This window comes from Ovis canadensis, chromosome 9 (assembly GCF_042477335.2).
Source record: "Ovis canadensis isolate MfBH-ARS-UI-01 breed Bighorn chromosome 9, ARS-UI_OviCan_v2, whole genome shotgun sequence".
In the NCBI taxonomy this organism is placed as follows: domain Eukaryota; kingdom Metazoa; phylum Chordata; class Mammalia; order Artiodactyla; family Bovidae; genus Ovis; species Ovis canadensis.
Window position 1 is genome coordinate 100,706,910 of NC_091253.1, and position 17,341 is coordinate 100,724,250.

At 40.3% G+C, this 17,341-nt stretch overlaps 1 protein-coding gene across 7 annotated transcripts in view; it reads right to left on the bottom strand.

Annotated features, from left to right (window-relative positions):
• Positions 1-17,341, bottom strand: part of RALYL (RALY RNA binding protein like) — an 885,605-nt gene that overhangs the window by 84,788 nt on the left and 783,476 nt on the right. For 3 of the 7 annotated variants that reach the window (XM_069600697.1, XM_069600703.1, XM_069600701.1), the window contains one exon: positions 4,297-4,375. The exons of the other annotated variants lie outside the window; for them this stretch is intronic. In XM_069600697.1, the coding sequence (XP_069456798.1) occupies positions 4,304-4,375 (72 nt within the window). In that variant the 3' untranslated portion in view covers positions 4,297-4,303. The remainder of the gene's footprint in view (positions 1-4,296; positions 4,376-17,341) is intronic. 7 annotated transcript variants of the gene reach the window in all.

The following is a 17,341-nucleotide window of genomic DNA, read 5'->3' on the forward strand; positions in this document are numbered from 1 at the left end:
TGTTGGTTTCTTCAGGCCTCAGAAGCTGCCTTTTGTCTACTGGGGTTTTGGTAGATGAGTGCTTGGAAGCCAATAGAGAAGGCGTTTATAAGACTATTCAGCAGAGTCTCTATTTTTCTGCTAACAATGTAGGCAAGTGAGAGAGCACAGGAAGTTGGCTTCTGAGTCACAGAAAAGAATTACGAATATTTACTTTTTTGCACATGACCTTAAAACATTTTAAATAAATTAACTTTATTTAAGAGGGTGACAGATAATGGTATTTTGTAATTGGGCTTCAGTATCATTTTTATTTTTACAGCACCATCAATGGCCACATAACTATAAGGTGATAACAGCTACCCATTATTAAATATTTTAGTGTAATCATGTCATTGGCTAAACCCATCTGAGTTGTGAAAAGAAGTAACCAATTTTATCTGAAGAAAATATTCCATAAGAAAATACTATATCTCATATAGGAAAGACATCAATTTTATGGTGAATGTCTTCAACCTAATTTATTTTCCTGCTGGGTTGGATGAAGCTCAGGCTGGAATCAAGATCTCTGGGAGAAATATCAATAACCTCAGGTATGCAGATGATACCACCCTTATGGCAGAAAGCAAAGAAGAACTAAAGAGCCTCTTAGTGAAGGTGAAAAAGGAGAGTGAAAAAGCTGGCCTAAAACTTAGCATTTAAATAACTAAAGACCATGGCATTCAGTCCCATCATTTCACAGCAAATAGATGGGGAAAAACTGGAAACAGTGACAGACTTTATTTTCTTGGGCTCCAAAATCACTGTGAATGGTGACTGTATTCACAAAATTAAAAGATGTTTACTCCTTGGAAGAAAAGCTATGACAAACCTAATCAGTGTATTAAAAAGCAGAGATATCACTTTGCTGACAAAGGTCCTCATAGTCAAAGCTATGGTATTTCCAGTAGTCATGTATGGATGTGAACGTTGGACCATAAAAAAGGCTAAGCATTGAAGAATTGATGTGTTCAAACTGTGGTGCTGAGAAGACCCTTGAGAGTCCCTTGGACTGCAAGGAGATCAAACCATCCAATCACAAAGGAAATCAACCCTAAATATTAATTGGAATAACTGGTGCTGAAGCTAAAGCTCTGATACTTTGGCCACCTGATGTGAAGAGTCAAGTCATTTGAAAAGACCTTGATGCTGGGAAAATTTGAGGGCAGAAGGGGGTGACAGAGGATGAGATGGTTGGATGGCATCACTGACTCAATGGACATGAGTCTGAACAAGCTCTGGGAGATGGTGAAGGATGGGGAAGCCTGGTGTGCTGCAGTCCATGGGGTAGCAAAGAGTTGGACATGACTGAGCACTGAACAATTTCCTTTTAGAAATAGTTACTCAATTTAGAGATAGTTCAAGGAAAAATGTCCTTGCTTAGCATTAGCATTTACAGAGCTCAAATGTGGCCTCAATGATTAGAAAATGAAATTAATCTTAAATTTTAAGGCTATTTAAAATTCTGGATAAAATTTGAGACTGACTTCATAGTTATTACTTTTTATATAAATACCATGATAAGTTAAGCTTTTTCAATTCATACTAACATTTTTCTTTACAGTAAAAATTAAGAAAAAAATTTTAAAAGAGATGACATTGAATGCTTTTTATAGGAACAAAAATTGCAAATTTTGAGCACAGAGGAATCCAGAGGAATGAGATGCGTCAAGGTATTTAAATGAGAAGGTATGGATGTGATTAAAAAGAAGTATCAAATTCTGTAAAATCTGGCATACTCTCCTACTGCGAGCCAACAAGTCAATCTGCATGTAAACTTTCTGCCAATTTCAAGTAGGAAACTACAAGGCAGACGACTGCAGGAGGGTGACGGCCAAGCAGAGTGCCATTCAGCCACCCTCTCATCAAGTGTGGAGTGCCGGGCGGCACGGCTGAGCTCCCTGTTCTCAGAGAGGAAAGCGAACGGCAGCAGGTGCCCGAGACGCTGTCAGGTGGGAAGGAGCATTGGAGACATTGACTCGCATGGTGAGAAAATTGTCCCGCTCCGTGTTCTTACAGTCCTGACTGCATTAAAGAGAAAGTTTCTGCTCACGCTTATTCTGACATCTCTCTACTACTGTCTACATTTTTTTGTCTTTGTTTTCAGTGAGAGAGGGGAGGGGGCGAGAGAGAAAAACAGGAATGCCAGATTTTTCAACATATGAAAACAACAAACTAAATTTAAAAAGCTGTATCTTTTCATTATACTTATTTAAAATATATTCCTTACTTATGAAAAGGATAATATGGTTTTCCATTTACTGGGCTGAACTAAAGTTTAGTTTTAAAGATATGTTTATTTTACATTAAAAAGATAAGTCAATTTAATTTTAAAATTAAGTTAAATTGTCACCAAGGATCATAAAGGTACAGCACTGATTAAAATTAATAACATCTGTAAACACTAGTCTGTGAAAGTATCTAAGGTCACTGGAATCTTACAGACCCTTACTGAATTTTGAGTAGGCCTTTATTATCAGGATGACCTTAGGGAAGTTACTCTCTAAAACCAGTTACTTATAAAATACCTATTCCCCAACATTATTTTAGGCAATAAATGAAATGACATATATTAAAAAACTCATTATTATTCCTGGAAGGAAATGCAAATGGAAAAAGCAGTTTCCTTTTCCTCTTTATTTTCTGACTTGGAATGAAATAAAAATCTCTCTCTGTGCATGTGTGTCTCTGCGTATGTATATATTGAATCACACATTCTCAGTTTTTTGCTTCTGTAAGATAAGCTATTTTTCTACATTTTTGAAATAATTAAGCCCCCAAAGATTGCACACCTTAACCAATTCACAGAGCTTTAAATGGCAGCAGCTATAGATGTTATTTCCAGTAGGCCACGGGTTAGCAAAGTTTGCTTTTAGGAAATGTTACTGCACATTATTAATATGTATTCCTGAAAATGTGGCAAGGTATCCAGAATACTTATCAGGTTCTAGCTGATAAGCATTCTTATCAGTCCTCCAAAGGCCTGAACTTTCATTTCATCCCAGGCTACCCTGAAGCTTGTCATTTTTCCATATTCAGAGCAAGCCGAGAGACCGTGGAGTCTCGTAAGGGGAGACTCTGAGGTAGAGCAGGGCTGATGGTGCGGACTGGTTTGCTCTTGCCAGAGTTTTGAGCACGGGGAACAGCGAGACACAGGCCCCTGCTGCTTCGTAATAAAGGCCCACGGTGTGGGGGTGAGGGTTTGGGTTGTAGAGGGGGAATGTGAAGTGAAGATGCCCTTTGCAGTTCAAATGCAGGCAAATAGATTTAGGAATTCACTTCCAGAATATGGGGCAGGGAGTGTAAAAGGTCGGCACCATTTAGACGACTAATTTCTTTTCCACTGGGACCCTGTCAGTTGAGCTATGAATCAAATTGAAAAAAACCTTTTTTCCCCTTTCTTTCAATTTCTGATCTAATGAAAAACTTCCACACCTTTTCTCATTTCTTCTGTCACAGATTATTAGATTCAGCGTAGCCTGAAAAGGTATAACATTAGTTCCATCAGAAATACTGCTGTTAATGACTTTCTTAGCTTTCTCAAGCACAAGTTTCCGGCTCTGATATTTATCAAATGATCATAGTCATGTAACTACTTAAAAAATTTTTGCTCTGAAGTTTTTTAAGTTTATCACACTCAATATTTTAAAAACTAGCAATAAAAAGTCAGTAAAGTCCTATGTTTACAATACTTGGTAATAGATCAACTATATTTGGAACGTTAAATTCAAAACAACAAAAAAAAGCACTAGTGATTTGGTGGGTAAAATTCTTAGGCCAATAAATTCAACAACCTTTGTATAAGACAATGGGAGGTTAGTATCTACAATTAACTGTCTCTTTCGGGAAATGTCTATTAACCCATCCAATAGACAAGTGTTGGAACATCATCCTGTGTAATTTGAATATACTTTAAAACTTTGGATGAATGAATTGCCTGATGTACCTAAGAAATAGTTTCTGATATTTCCAGATAGAATATTACTTGTGAATAACATTTTAGATTTAGAATAAAGAAAACATAACTGAAGTTTTCAGCGTTTTATAGATTTGATATTATGGAAAAAGAAATTATTACTAATATACAGATCTGGAAGAATAAAATGATAATTTAAAAAAATTTAGTATCATATAGCATTAGTGCCAGAAGAATGAAGGAATATATTAGTATTGCGTCAGGGATCCAACATTCATTATTTAACAGGATGAAATGAATTACTTCTATGGACATCTTTGAATATAAAATAGGTAGGAAAGGTTTAAGACACTAATTTTCACCTGGCTGTTAAACAAATGCAGTCACCGCATTCACATCCACTTCAGTGCCTGGAGTCTTTACTGACACACAATTGTCCATCTGAAAACAGTAAGCAGTGAAAAGGCACAGAGAATTTAATAGAATTTGCATATGATATGCCATGGTGCACACAGGATGCTTTAGATACCAGGACTAAGTCTAGTTAAAATTTTATGACTCTAAAATGATATTTCCATGGTTACAGGGCAATTTTAAAAAGGCCCCTTTACAAGATGCAATTTGTATTCTCTATGTTTCCCCTAAACTGAAAGTAATTCTAGTTAAAATGATCCTTTAAAAGTCAAATGAAGCAAATCTACACCTACTAGGCAATCAGTGAGTTATTTATTTCTCATGAGTGACTGACAGAAAAACTGAAGCATTTTAACAAACATATAATAAGCTTTGTTGAACATACTCATAAGCACATGTGTTCACATATTTCAAAATTATTTTACTGAAATAAAAGCATCAATTTTAATAATAAATAAAATTATTAATAAAATAATAAAATTAATTCTTTTGATTCTCTTATGCTTTACATCATTTCCTCAAACTATTTTTATTTCTTAAGGATTAGTGAAAGTCATTCAGTCGTGTCTGACTCTTTGCGACCCCATGGACTATACAGTCCATGGAATTCTCCAGGCCAGAATACTGGAGTGGGTAGCCTTTTCCTTCTCCAGGCATCTTCCCAACCCAAGGATTGAACCCAGGTCTCCTACACTGTAAGCGGTTTCTTTACCAGCTGAACCACGAGGGAAGACCAAGAATACTGGAGTGGGTAACCTATCCCTTCTCCAGTGGGTCTTCCTAACCCAGGAATCAAACTGGGGTTTTCTGCATTGCAGGCGGATTCTTTACCAACTGAACTATCAGGGAAGAACTTTATTTCTTAAAAATACTGTATATTTGTTTCAACAGTATTTTATAATTTACAGAAAAAAAGATCTTTTGCCTCATTAGGTAGGTTTAAGATGCTGATGAAAGAAACTGAAGATAACACAAACAGATGGAAAGCTATAACAGGCTCTTGGATTGTTAAGTGAGCAAGTATCAGTCATTTAAATATTGTTAAAATGACCATACTATTCAAGGCAATCTATAGATTAAATGCATTCTTATAAAAATACCAATGGCATTTTTCACAGAACTAGAACAAATAATTTTAAAATTCATATGAAAGTACAAAGGACTCCAAATAGCCGAAGTAATGCTGAGAAAGAGCTGGAGAAGTCATGTTCCTTGGCTTCAGACTATACTCTGAGGTTACAGCAATCAAAACAGTGTGGCACTGGTACAAACCAGATACATAGCCCAATGGGATGAATAAAGTCCAGAAATAAAGCCACGCACTTATGGTCACTTGATCTATGGGAAGGCAGGCAAGGACATACAGTGGAGAGAAGACAATCTCCTCAATAAATGGTGCTGAGAAAACTGGAGAGTTACATGTAACAGAACGAAATTAGAATATTCTCTTACAACACGTACAGAAATAAACTAAAAATGAATTGAAGACCTAAATATAAGACTGGGTACTAGAAAGCTCCTAGAGGAAAACATAGGCAGGACACTCTTTGACATAAATCTCAGCAATATGTTTTTGGATCTGTCTCCTAAAATAAAGGAAATAAAAGCAAAAATAAACACATGGAACCTAATTAAACATAGAACCTTTCACTCAGCAAAGAAACCCACTGACAAAACTAAAAGACAGCCTACTGAATGGGAGAAAATATTTGCAAATGACTTTGCAAATTGCGATTTGCAATATGATTAATAAGGGATTAATATTCAACCCATATAAATAGCCTGTTCAACTCAGCATCAAAAACAAATAATTCTATTAAGAAATGAGCAGAACTAAACATTTTTTCTAAAGAGGAAATGTAGAAATGCCAATAGGCATCACTAATCATCAGAGAAAGGCAAATAAAGCCACACCTTTTAGAAAGACTATCATCAAAAAGAACATTAAGAAATGTTGGTACGGATGTGGAGAAAAGGAACTCGTGCACACTGCTGGTGGGAATGTAGATTGGTGCAGTCACTATGTAAGACAGTATGCAGGTTTCTCAAAAAACTAAAAACTAGAACTAGCATATGACCTAGCAATTCCACTCCTGCTTATATATCTGAAAAACACCAAAGACACTAGGTTGAAAAGAAGCATGCACCCCAGTGTTCATAGAAGCGTTATTTACGATTGCCAAGATATGGAAGCAACCTAAGTGCTCATCAACAGATGCAGGGATAAAGAACACGCGGCATATATGTATTTAAGCATGCTGCTCAGCCATGTCGCCATCTGCAGCAACGCAGACGGATTTGGAGGGTACTCGTGCTGCGCGCCTGCTGAGGTGCTCAACTGTGTCTGACTCTCTGCTACCCATGGACAGTAGCCCACCAGGCTTCTCTCTCCATGGAAGTGTCCGAGCGAGAATACCAGACGTGGGTTGCCATTTCTTTCTCCAGGAAATCTTCCTGACCCAGATGTCTCTTGCATCTCCTGCATTGACAGGTAGATTCTTAACCACTGCCTCACCTGAGAAGGTGCTATGCTAAGTGAAATAAGTCAGATAGAGACAGAAAAATACTGTATGATATCAGTCATATGTGGAATCTAAAAAAATATGGCAAACTGTTACCAGTGAGGGGAAGGGTGATACAGGGGTAGTGGGGAGACACAAATTATTTGGCATGTGATAAGCTTAATGTAAAGCAAACAGACTTGTGTACACAACAGGGGGAGACAGGGTGGGGCAAACTGAGAGAGTAGCACTGAAACATACATTGCTGCTGCTGCTAAGTCGCCTCAGTCGTGTCCGACCCTGTGCGACCCCATAGACAGCAGCCTACCAGGCTCCCCCATCCCTGGGATTCTCCAGGCAAGAACACTGGAGTGGGGCGCCATTTCCTTCTCCAATGCAGGAAAGTGAAAAGTGAAAGTGAAGTCGCTCAGTCGTGTTCGACTCTTTGTGACCCCATGGACTGCAGCTCACCAGGCTCCCCCGTCCCTGGGATTCTCCAGGCAAGAACACTGGAGTGGGTTGCCATTTCCTTCTCCAGTGCAGGGAAGTGGAAGTGAAGTCTCTCAGCTGTGTCCCACTCTGAGCGACCCCACAGACTGGGGCCCACTAGGCTCCTCCATCCATGGGATTTTCCAGGCAAGAGTACTGGAGTGGGGTGCCATTGCCTTCTCTGAAACATATACATTGCCACATGTAAAACAGACAGCCAGTAGGAATTTGATATATGATGCAGGGAGCTCAACCTGGAGCTCTGTGAGAACCTAGAGGGGTGAGATGGGGTGAGCGGTGAAAGGGAGGTTCAAGAGAGTGGACGTATGTATGCCTATGGCTGATATGTTGATGTGTAGCAGAAACCAACACAGTATTGTAAAGAAATTGTCCTCCAATTAGAAAAAAAAAGATAGTCTCAGTGATGTTCTGTACAAGAGGGATACAGCCTAAATGGTAGAGGAACTGTAAAAGGAAAGTAGCACTTTAAGATTGCATAAAAATTAAAAAAAATTTTTTTTAATTAGCAAATTTTAGTAGCTTTAAATATCACATTTTTCAATACTAGTTTCATTAAAGGTAAAAATTTAGGTGATTACTGGTGGTTAACAGAATTCACTTTGTACTTATACTTCTATTCACCTTTCACAGGCCTCTATCTAAAGTATCTATCATATTCATTTTCTTCAGAGAATTCCAAGTAGACCTTTTAATTGGAAAGTTAAAATTTAAATAATGAAGGAGTGCTTAACAATGAACAGTCAAGTAACCATTAATTGAATCCTCTAGCGATTGTATTAATTTTATGGAGTAGGTTCAGATTGAAGAATATGTTTTAGAATATGTCTCTAACTAGAATGTTAGCCTCATTCTATATAACATCAGATATGCAGATGACACTGCCCTAATGGCAGAACGCAAAGAAGAACTAAAGAGCCTCTTGATGGAGGTGAAAGCAGGCAGTGAAAAAGCTGGCTTAAAACTAAACATTCGAAACACCAAGATCATAGCATCCAGTCACTTCATGGCAAATGGATGGGGAAACACTGGAAACAGTGAGAGACTTTGTTTTTTTGGGCTCCAAAATCACTGCAGATGGTGACTGCAGCCAAGAAATTAAAAAACTCTTGCTCCTTGGAAGAAAAGCTATGACCAACCTAGATAGCATATTAAAAAGCAGAGACATTACTTTGCCAACAAAGGTCTGTCTAGTCAAAGCTGTGGTTTTTCCAGTAGTCATGTATGGATGTGAGAGTTGGACTATAAAGAAAGCTGAGCACCGAAGAATTGATGCTTTTGAACTGTGGTGTTGGAGAAGACTCTTGAGAGTCCCTTGGACTGCAAGGAGATCCAACCAGTCTATCCTAAAGGAGATCAGTCCTGAATATTCATTGGAGGGACTCAGGCTGAGGCTGAAGCCCCAATACTTTGGCCACCGATGCGAAGAATTGACTTATTAGAAAAGACCCTGATGTTGGGAAAGATTGAAGGTGGGAGGAGAAGGGGATGACAGAGGATGAGACGGTTGTGTTAGGTAGTTAGAATAGGAAAAAGGAATCCAAAGGAAGTGGCTAAAAGACAAAGGAAATAGAACAAAGGAAGGTCCAGGGACTGGAGTGAGAGCCTCAGGTGAAGGAAACAGCCCTCCCGCCTAGCTCAGTTTACAGAGGGCGGGCTCAGGGGGAGGAGAAACACACATAAAAAGAGGAGCCAAGATTGAGCCTCTGTCTTCTCTGCTCCTGTTTTTGGTCAGCCCACCCTCACGCCTCGAGGGTGTATTTTTCTTTGCTTGCCAAATAAAACTGAGCTGTAACTGAGCTGTAACACTGGTCTGCCAACTTCAAATTTTAGCTGCAGCAAATTTTAGCTGTGACAGAACCAAGGAAATCACACACTTCCCCAATAGTTGGATGGCATCACTGACTCAACGGACATGAGTTTGAGTAAACTCCAAAGGACAGGGAGGCTTGATGTGCTGCAGTCCATGGGGTCGCAAAGCATCAGACACAACTGAGTGACTGAGCAACGGTACCACGCTAGAATACAGGGCTTCCCCCGTGGCCCAGTGGGAAAGGGTCTGCTTGCAATGCAGGAGACACAGGAAGCGCAGGTCTGATTCCTGGTCAGAACGATCTCCTGGAGGAGGAAGTGGCAACCCACTTCAGTGTTCTTGCCTGAGAAATCCCATGGGCAGAGGAGCCTGGTGGGCTGCAGTCCACTGGGTCGCAAAGAGTCGAACACGACCGAGTGTCTGAGCATGAGCACCAGTTAACCAGAGTGTAAACTTCCGCTCAGCTACCTCCCCAAAGAGGTTTTTTCCTTCTTATTCACTTTCTTTTACTGGTGCTTAAAATGGTGCCTGGGCATAATAATCATCTGATAGGTATTTGCTGCTGTTGCTGCTGCTGCTAAATCACTTCAGTCGTGTCTGACTCTGTGCGACCCCATAGATGGCAGCCCACCAGGCTCCGCCACCCCTGGGATTCTCCAGGCAACAGTACTGGAATGGGTTGCCATTGCCTTCTCCTAGGTATTTGCTAGCTTTCTGAATTAAAATGGCATGAATGGAAAAACATTTATCTACGCTCAACTGTTTTAAGTTTCATAAAGTTCAGTGTCACTGAGGACCCTCTTTCCAATAGTTTTTGCCCTTTGGGATTTGGGAATAATTTATAGGAAGAGAAAGATAATTTTGCCTCTTCAAATCTTGTAAGAATTTATTGACTTAATGTTTGGCTAGACATTATGAGAACGATAGCATGGGTTTTGTCCTTTTGACATAAAAATAGGCATTATGAGCAGACCACACAGAGAGGCTCCTTTAAGAATCCTGTGTTACCAATCTGAGTGTGTAGAATCTTACGCATCCTTAATGGAATAATGGTTGTCTCCCAGTTAGCCAGAATAGGATGCTTCTTTTCCATAGATAAAACTTCATTGTGTGTGTGTGTGTGTGTTTGATTATTTGGATAGGAGTCTCTGCATTCAGACTGAAGACAGCTACTGCTGTGCTCGGCAATGAGAAGCCGCCACCACGATGAGAAGCCCTTGGGCCACGACTCGAGAGTCGTCCTCGTTCGCTGCAGCTAGAGAAAGGCCCACGCAGCAGAGACCCAACGCAGACAAAAATAAATAAACAAAACTTACGAACAAATAAAAAGGACGAAGGGACCAAATTCCCCTCACCGCCTTTCTTAGACTGTCTGTTTAGAGGTCAAGTGAATCTGAATCCTTCTTCCAACTTTTGACATAGGAATAAATCTCAACAGGAGTTAACCCTACTCTCGAACAGCATAGAGATATCTCCAAAATCATGGGCCAGGTAACCTCTGAAAGAGAAACTGTTAGCCACTCAGTAGTGTCTGACTCCTTCTAGCCCCGCGGACTGCACTTCCCCAGGCTGCAGCTCCCCTGTCCATGGGATTCTGCAGACAAGAATGCTGGAGTGGGGCGCCCTTTCCTTCTCCAGGGGATCTTCCCCACCCAGAGGTCAAACCCGGGAAGAATACTGGAGTGGGGCACCCTTTCCTTCTCCAGGGGATCTTCCCCACCCAGAGGTCAAACCCGGGAAGAATACTGGAGTGGGGTGCCCTTTCCTTCTCCAGGGGATCTTCCCCACCCAGAGGTCAAACCTGGGAAGAATACTGAAGTGGGGTGCCCTTTCCTTCTCCAGGGGATCTTCCCCACCCAGAGGTCAAACCCGGGAAGAATACTGGAGTGGGGTGCCCTTTCCTTCTCCAGGGGATCTTCCCCACCCAGAGGTCAAACCCGGGTCTCCCACACCGCAAGCAGATTCTTTACTGTCTGAGTAACCAGGGAAGCCTCCATAATAATGTTGAATTTTACTTGAGCCTTGTGATCCTAAGAAACAGTGATGGTCAAGAATCCTGCCTCCCACCCTGACCCCCCCACCCCCCCAGCCGGCCACTATTTCACCCTTTGTGTTTTGGGAAATGTTTCCTGCAAAGAACCACGATGATTCTGGCAAGATCACTGATGTTTCCTTGTTTACCTAAGACACAGCTAGACACAGAGGGATTCTTCTTGAACCCATAAATGACTAGCTAAACTGTTTTATCCTTGTTGATCAATGATAACAAAATTCTCATTAACCAAACTTCGGATAAACTTCTCCCTTCCAGGACACCGGACTTGGGCCCAACATCAACCTGAGCCAATATACAGTCTCCCTCTGAAAGAATCCCTCCTGGAAAACCAGCTGCTCCCATTATTGCCATTCACCCCATTTCCTAACATTCAGCTTTTTCTAGTCTTGTTTACTCTTCTCTATGCAAAGAAAAACCCATTTGGGCTGACTCTTGAGACAGTCACAGATCTTATGTTTAAGGCTCTCAGAATAGTTCCATCTTTCCTTGCAATGATTCTTTCAAATAAACCATCTCCTAACCTTAACTCTAACTTAGTAAATCCATAAACATGCAATTTTTCTTTGACATTAACTTTGTGGTCACTTTGGTGCTTGCATGCAAGCAAATGTGTGAGTGTTTACTCAAGAAATTGCACTTTCTCTTCTATGTTGGTAGCCCAGGGTCTTTTTGTCACCAGAATTGTTTCATTTCTCCAACAGCTTTCATAACTAGCCTTTTGAAATCTGACGGCATTAATACCTCAGATTGCTCTATTTTCCTCCAGCACATTAGAGCATTACTAGAAAAACAGTGCTTTCCCCATCTTTTTATACACTTAAGACTTATTTTTGGACTGCCTCTCATTTCTAAAGCACTTCAGTACCATTCTCTTCATCTTTTGTCTCCCTCCTCACAGAAGCTCTGGGATTGTGAAAATCTCTTATTCCGTTTGAGTCTGTACTCTAGATTTATTATCCTGCCTCTTCACATTAGTAGAAAGACTAGCTTATTATTCTGCCTCTTCACATTAGTAGAGAGACCGTTTGGAAATTGCCTGTCTACCACAATACTTTTAACATCTCAAAATTCCTTAACTCTAGAGACCACATTGCCCTCCTGCTGAAGTTGGAATCATAACATCTAGTATACTTATCTGGGCATACTTTAGTTTTGAAATCTCTGAAATTTATTTTCTTATGAACTTGTAATTTTTTTTTTTTGTATACTTTGGGGACTTAAAAATTGCAGATGGGGAAACTTAGTTTCTGTTTGTTTTAAAGCTTGGTGTTCTAGCTTTCCTAACCAAATTTCAAATTTAACTGAACGTCAGGGCTGTATATTGTCACCCTGCTTATTTAACTCATACGCAGAGTACATCATGAGAAACACTGGACTGGAAGAAGCACAAGCTGGAATTAAGATTGCTGGCAGAAATATCAATAACCGCAGATATGCAGATGACACCACCCTTATGGTAGAAAGTGAAGAGGAGCTAAAAAGCCTCTTGAAGAAAGTAAAAGAAGAAAGTGAAAAGGTTGGCTTAAAGCTCAATATTCAGAAAACGAAGATCATGGCATCTGATCCCATCACTTCATGGGAAATACTTGGGGAAACAGTGGAAGCAGTGTCAGACTTTATTTCTTTGGGCTCCAAAATCACTGCAGATGGTGACTGCAGCCATGAAATTAAAAGACGCTTACTCCTTGGAAGGAAAGTTATGACCAACCTAGATAGCATATTAAAAAGCAAAGACATTACTTTGCCAACAAAGGTCCGTCTAGTTTCCTTTAGAATGGACTGGTTGGATCTCCTTGCAGTCCAAGGGACTCTCAAGAGTCTTCTCCAACATCAGTTCTTTGGAAGGACTGATGTTAAAGCTGAAACTCCCATACTCTGGCCACCTCATGCGAAGAGTTGACTCATTGGAAAAGACTCTGATGCTGGGAGGGACTGGGGGCAGGAGGAAAAGGGGACGACAGAAGATGAGATGGCTGGATGGCATCACTGACTTGATGGATGTGAGTTTGGGTGAACTCTGGGAGTTGGTGACGGACAGGGAGGCCTGGCGTGCTGCGATTCACGGGGTCGCAAAGAGTTGGACATAACTGAGCGACTGAACCGAACTGAACTAAATTTGGGTTACTTAAATTTGCATTTTTATCCCTCACGGGAGGTAATAATACAAAATCACAGAAAACCAACACGACAGAGTCAACACTGCCGCTCTGACTCTGATGTGCAGTTTTAAGCCTCCTGCTGTTCCTCCTCAGTGCCTTGATGGAGCAGGTTGCTGCCTGAACGACCTAGTGAATAAGTTATAATGAAAACTGTTTGTTCCTCTGCTTTGTATAATATTGCTCTAAATCACAGAGGGCATCACACACAAGTGTTATTTAGAACACAATACATAAGACAATGGACTTAAAAATGATAAGAGCACTCCCAGTTAATATGAGGATATGTTTCTCTCTTTCTTTAACAAATATTCATTAACATTAACACGCACTAAGCACCACACTAAGGAACAACACCAAAGGAAACAGGCGCTGAGAAATTCACAAATCAGTGAGCCAGAAAGAAAGGAAATCACTAATCACAATAAAGCAAGTTAAGTGTGAGGAGACACATACACTGGGATCTAAGAAAAAGCAAGCCCAGTGGTGTCCAGAACAGGCTGGGGACCTTGTGCAGGGATGATTCATGACATGCAACATCGGTCTTAAAGAGACAGCATGTGCTGACCAGTCAGATGGAAAAAAGAATGGGGAAGGATATTCAAGCAAGGAGGGACAGCGTATACCCAGAAGCGTGATATAATGCGTCAGATATTGTCAAGTAATCCAGCACCCCTCTATTCCACCCACCTCACTCATCCCTATGTCCTGCCAGACGATGAAGGCTGAGTTATGCATGAGAAATCCAAAACCAAAAGAAACCATCCAGCCTGCAAGGGGTGGAAATGGACATTTTTTAAAAGTAGTAGCAGCAGTGGAGTGAGCGACCGAATAAGGTTCTGCACAGGTTACGGAGGACTCAATTAGCTCTGGGAGTATCAGGCAGGTTTCTAGAGGGTATGGCATTAGGAGTTTATTTTTATTGAAATAAAAATGGATTTTCACCAGAACAAGGAAGAGAATGCCATTTCAGGAAAGTCAGTCTCCACTCCTAACTTACATTTCAGGCAACTTCTGTTTATATAAAGGCAATCACACACTACTGTCTTGTACAAGGTCTTTTTCACTAAGCATAATGTTTCTAAAATGTGCCCACATTGTTTCACATATCAATAGTTTGCTCTCTTTTATTACTAAGTAGTATCCATTGTGTGAATAGACCCCACTTTATATATCCATTGTCCTATTGATGAATTGTTTCTAGTTTGGGGATACTATGAGTAGAACTGCTAAAAGGTTCTTATTCAAGTACTTCCTAGACACATAGTTTCATTTCCTTTGAATGCTTAGGAGTTGAGCTGCTGCCTCAGTTATGTCTAGCTTTATAAGAAATTCCCAGACATTCTGATATTCTAGATACATTGCATCGTATCTGCCTAAGCACGTTGGACAGTTTCAGCACTCTGCATCTTTGCCAACATGCCAACATTTGATCCTACCAGTCAATTTTGGCCATTCTGGGGGAGGGCGTTTCATTTTACTTTACTGTTGGCTTAATTTTTATTTTCACGAATACTAATGGGTTTGAGTGAATTCTTACGTGTCTCTGTCTTTGGTTAAGACCCTACTCATCTTTCTTCATGTACTGTATGCTCTATCTCACGGTCCTCAACCCTGGCTACATGTTAAACTATCTTTGGACTTTTGCTTGGGCCCCACCCCCCGAGTTTAATCTGATTTAGTTGTTACAGCCTCAGCCTCCTGTCACTGGGATTAATAAAGAGGTACTCTTTGTAATTCTATGTGCACCTGGATTTGCAAACTCTGATGCTGTAGTCCAGTGATTTTCAAACTATAAGTAACAGAGTCACCTAGAGGGCTTGTTAATACACACATTGCCGAGCTTCACCTCAGAATTTCTGATTCAGGGAGTCTGAGTTAGAGTCTGAGAATATGCTTTCCCAGACATCTGCCTTTCTGAAACATTTCCACATGATATGGTGCTGCGGGTCCTGGGATCACCCACTGAGAACCACATCCCAAGAGACACTAAAGTCAAGCCTTTCCTCTTGGTATTTTCTGTAGGTAATGCCATCTAAGCCTTTGTTTTCCTTGTACAAGCTTTTTCTTTAAGAACCAAACCCCAAATGTGTCTCAACCTTGGCGATGTCTGCCCAGATTCATTTGCTCTGTCATTTCACTTCCCATACACTACTGTCCTGATGCATGGGATAACTGCATTTGTCGCACTGCTTTGCTAATATCTGTTTATTTTTTCTGGTTACAGCAGGTTCCTCTCCTACCCAGTGAGCGCTCTATGGACTCAGAAGCCACTGTGCCATGTTTTTTGACTCTTCCGCAACTAACAATGTCTGGTACATTACTGAGTTTCCATTATTTCATTGAAAAATTTCTTGGTTCTTTTAATGAATGAGTGGCTGGATGACCACAGAAAATGTGATATATAAGGCTTCTCACAGGCCTGAATTCTTCAAAACCACAACTGACCATCTTTTAAATTAAATTGGTGGCCAGATCACATGAGCCAGAGAACAAATCTATAACAAAAACTAAAAGGCTGTATGTCACTGTAGGCTACAGTTAGCATTATCTTTTTTTTTTTTAAGTCATTAAAGGACTTGAAAATGAATTCTTTTGAATTGAATAAGGCAGCAAGTACGAAATCAAAGAAAAATTTTACAAGATGAAAACAAAGTATAATCCTCTCAGAATATTACATTTGTTTCCTGAAGGCTTTCTTATCAAATAAGAAGTGCTTTCAAACAAATTTGACTCTCTAGAGACTTTAAAGACACAAACTTTCATATGAAAGACTATGTTGCTAGAAATTCTATAATATTTTATTGAAAGCTTTATTTGCAAAATGAGATGGCAACTATAATATTAATAATGATAACAGCTGCAATTCACTTCTTAAATTATGTTGCAGACTTCGTTACATGCACTTCATGAATTATCTCATTTAATCCTTCAGTTCTGTTCAGTTCAGTTCAGAGCTTACTAGAGCCTTATGTTGTTCAGTTGCTAAGTCCAATGTGACTCTTTGAGACCCCATGGACTGCAGCACAACAGGCTTCCCTGTCCATCATCTCCCTAACTTTGCTCAAACTCATGTCCATCGAGTCGGTGATGTCATCCAACCATCTCATCTTCTATCGTACCCTTCTCCCGCCTTCAACCTTTCCCAGTATGAGGGTCTTTTCTAATGAGTCATTTCCTCGCATCAAGTGGCAAAAGTATTGGAGCTTCAGCATTAGTCCTTCAATGGATATTCAGGGTTGAATTCCTTTAGGATGGACTGGTTTGCTCTCCTTGCCTTATTTTGTTCAGTCATGTCTGACTCTTAGCCACTCTATGGACTGCAACATGCAAGGCTCCCCGTTCTTCACCATCTCCCAGAGCTTGCTCAAAGTCCATTGAGTCGGTGATGCCATCCTACCATTCCATCGTCTGCCGCCCCCTTCTCCTCCTGCCCTTGCCTTATGAGGGGGTGTTATTATTCCACTTTCATAGGTAACAATGAAAAGAAGTTAAAAGTACTTAAATAGTGTATTGAAGGCCAGTATTCAGGATTATTTCTATGGAGAGTTGCCAGGTAAATTACAGGAAGCTCAGTTGAATTTGAATTTCAGATAAATGGTACTTCTTTTGTTACAAGTATATCTCATGGAATATTGGGAACATGATAATATTAGAAAACTATTCATTGTTTATCTGAAATTAAAAATTAACTGGTATCCTATGTTTTTATTCGCTCAATCTGAACAACCTACTTCTATCTCACTCCAGGAAAATTTGCATCAGACCACTAGGTTACATGCACCTTAATTCTCTCTTACTTACATACAGGTAATTCTTGATTTACTTACATGAAATTGTGGCATAAACTTCAAACATTTAACACAGCCTCAAGAACCATGAATGATGTGGATTCCATTTTGCCGATCTCCACGATCAGGGGCACCCCACATGCGCTGTGGGGCAGGAGCTGGGCCAGGT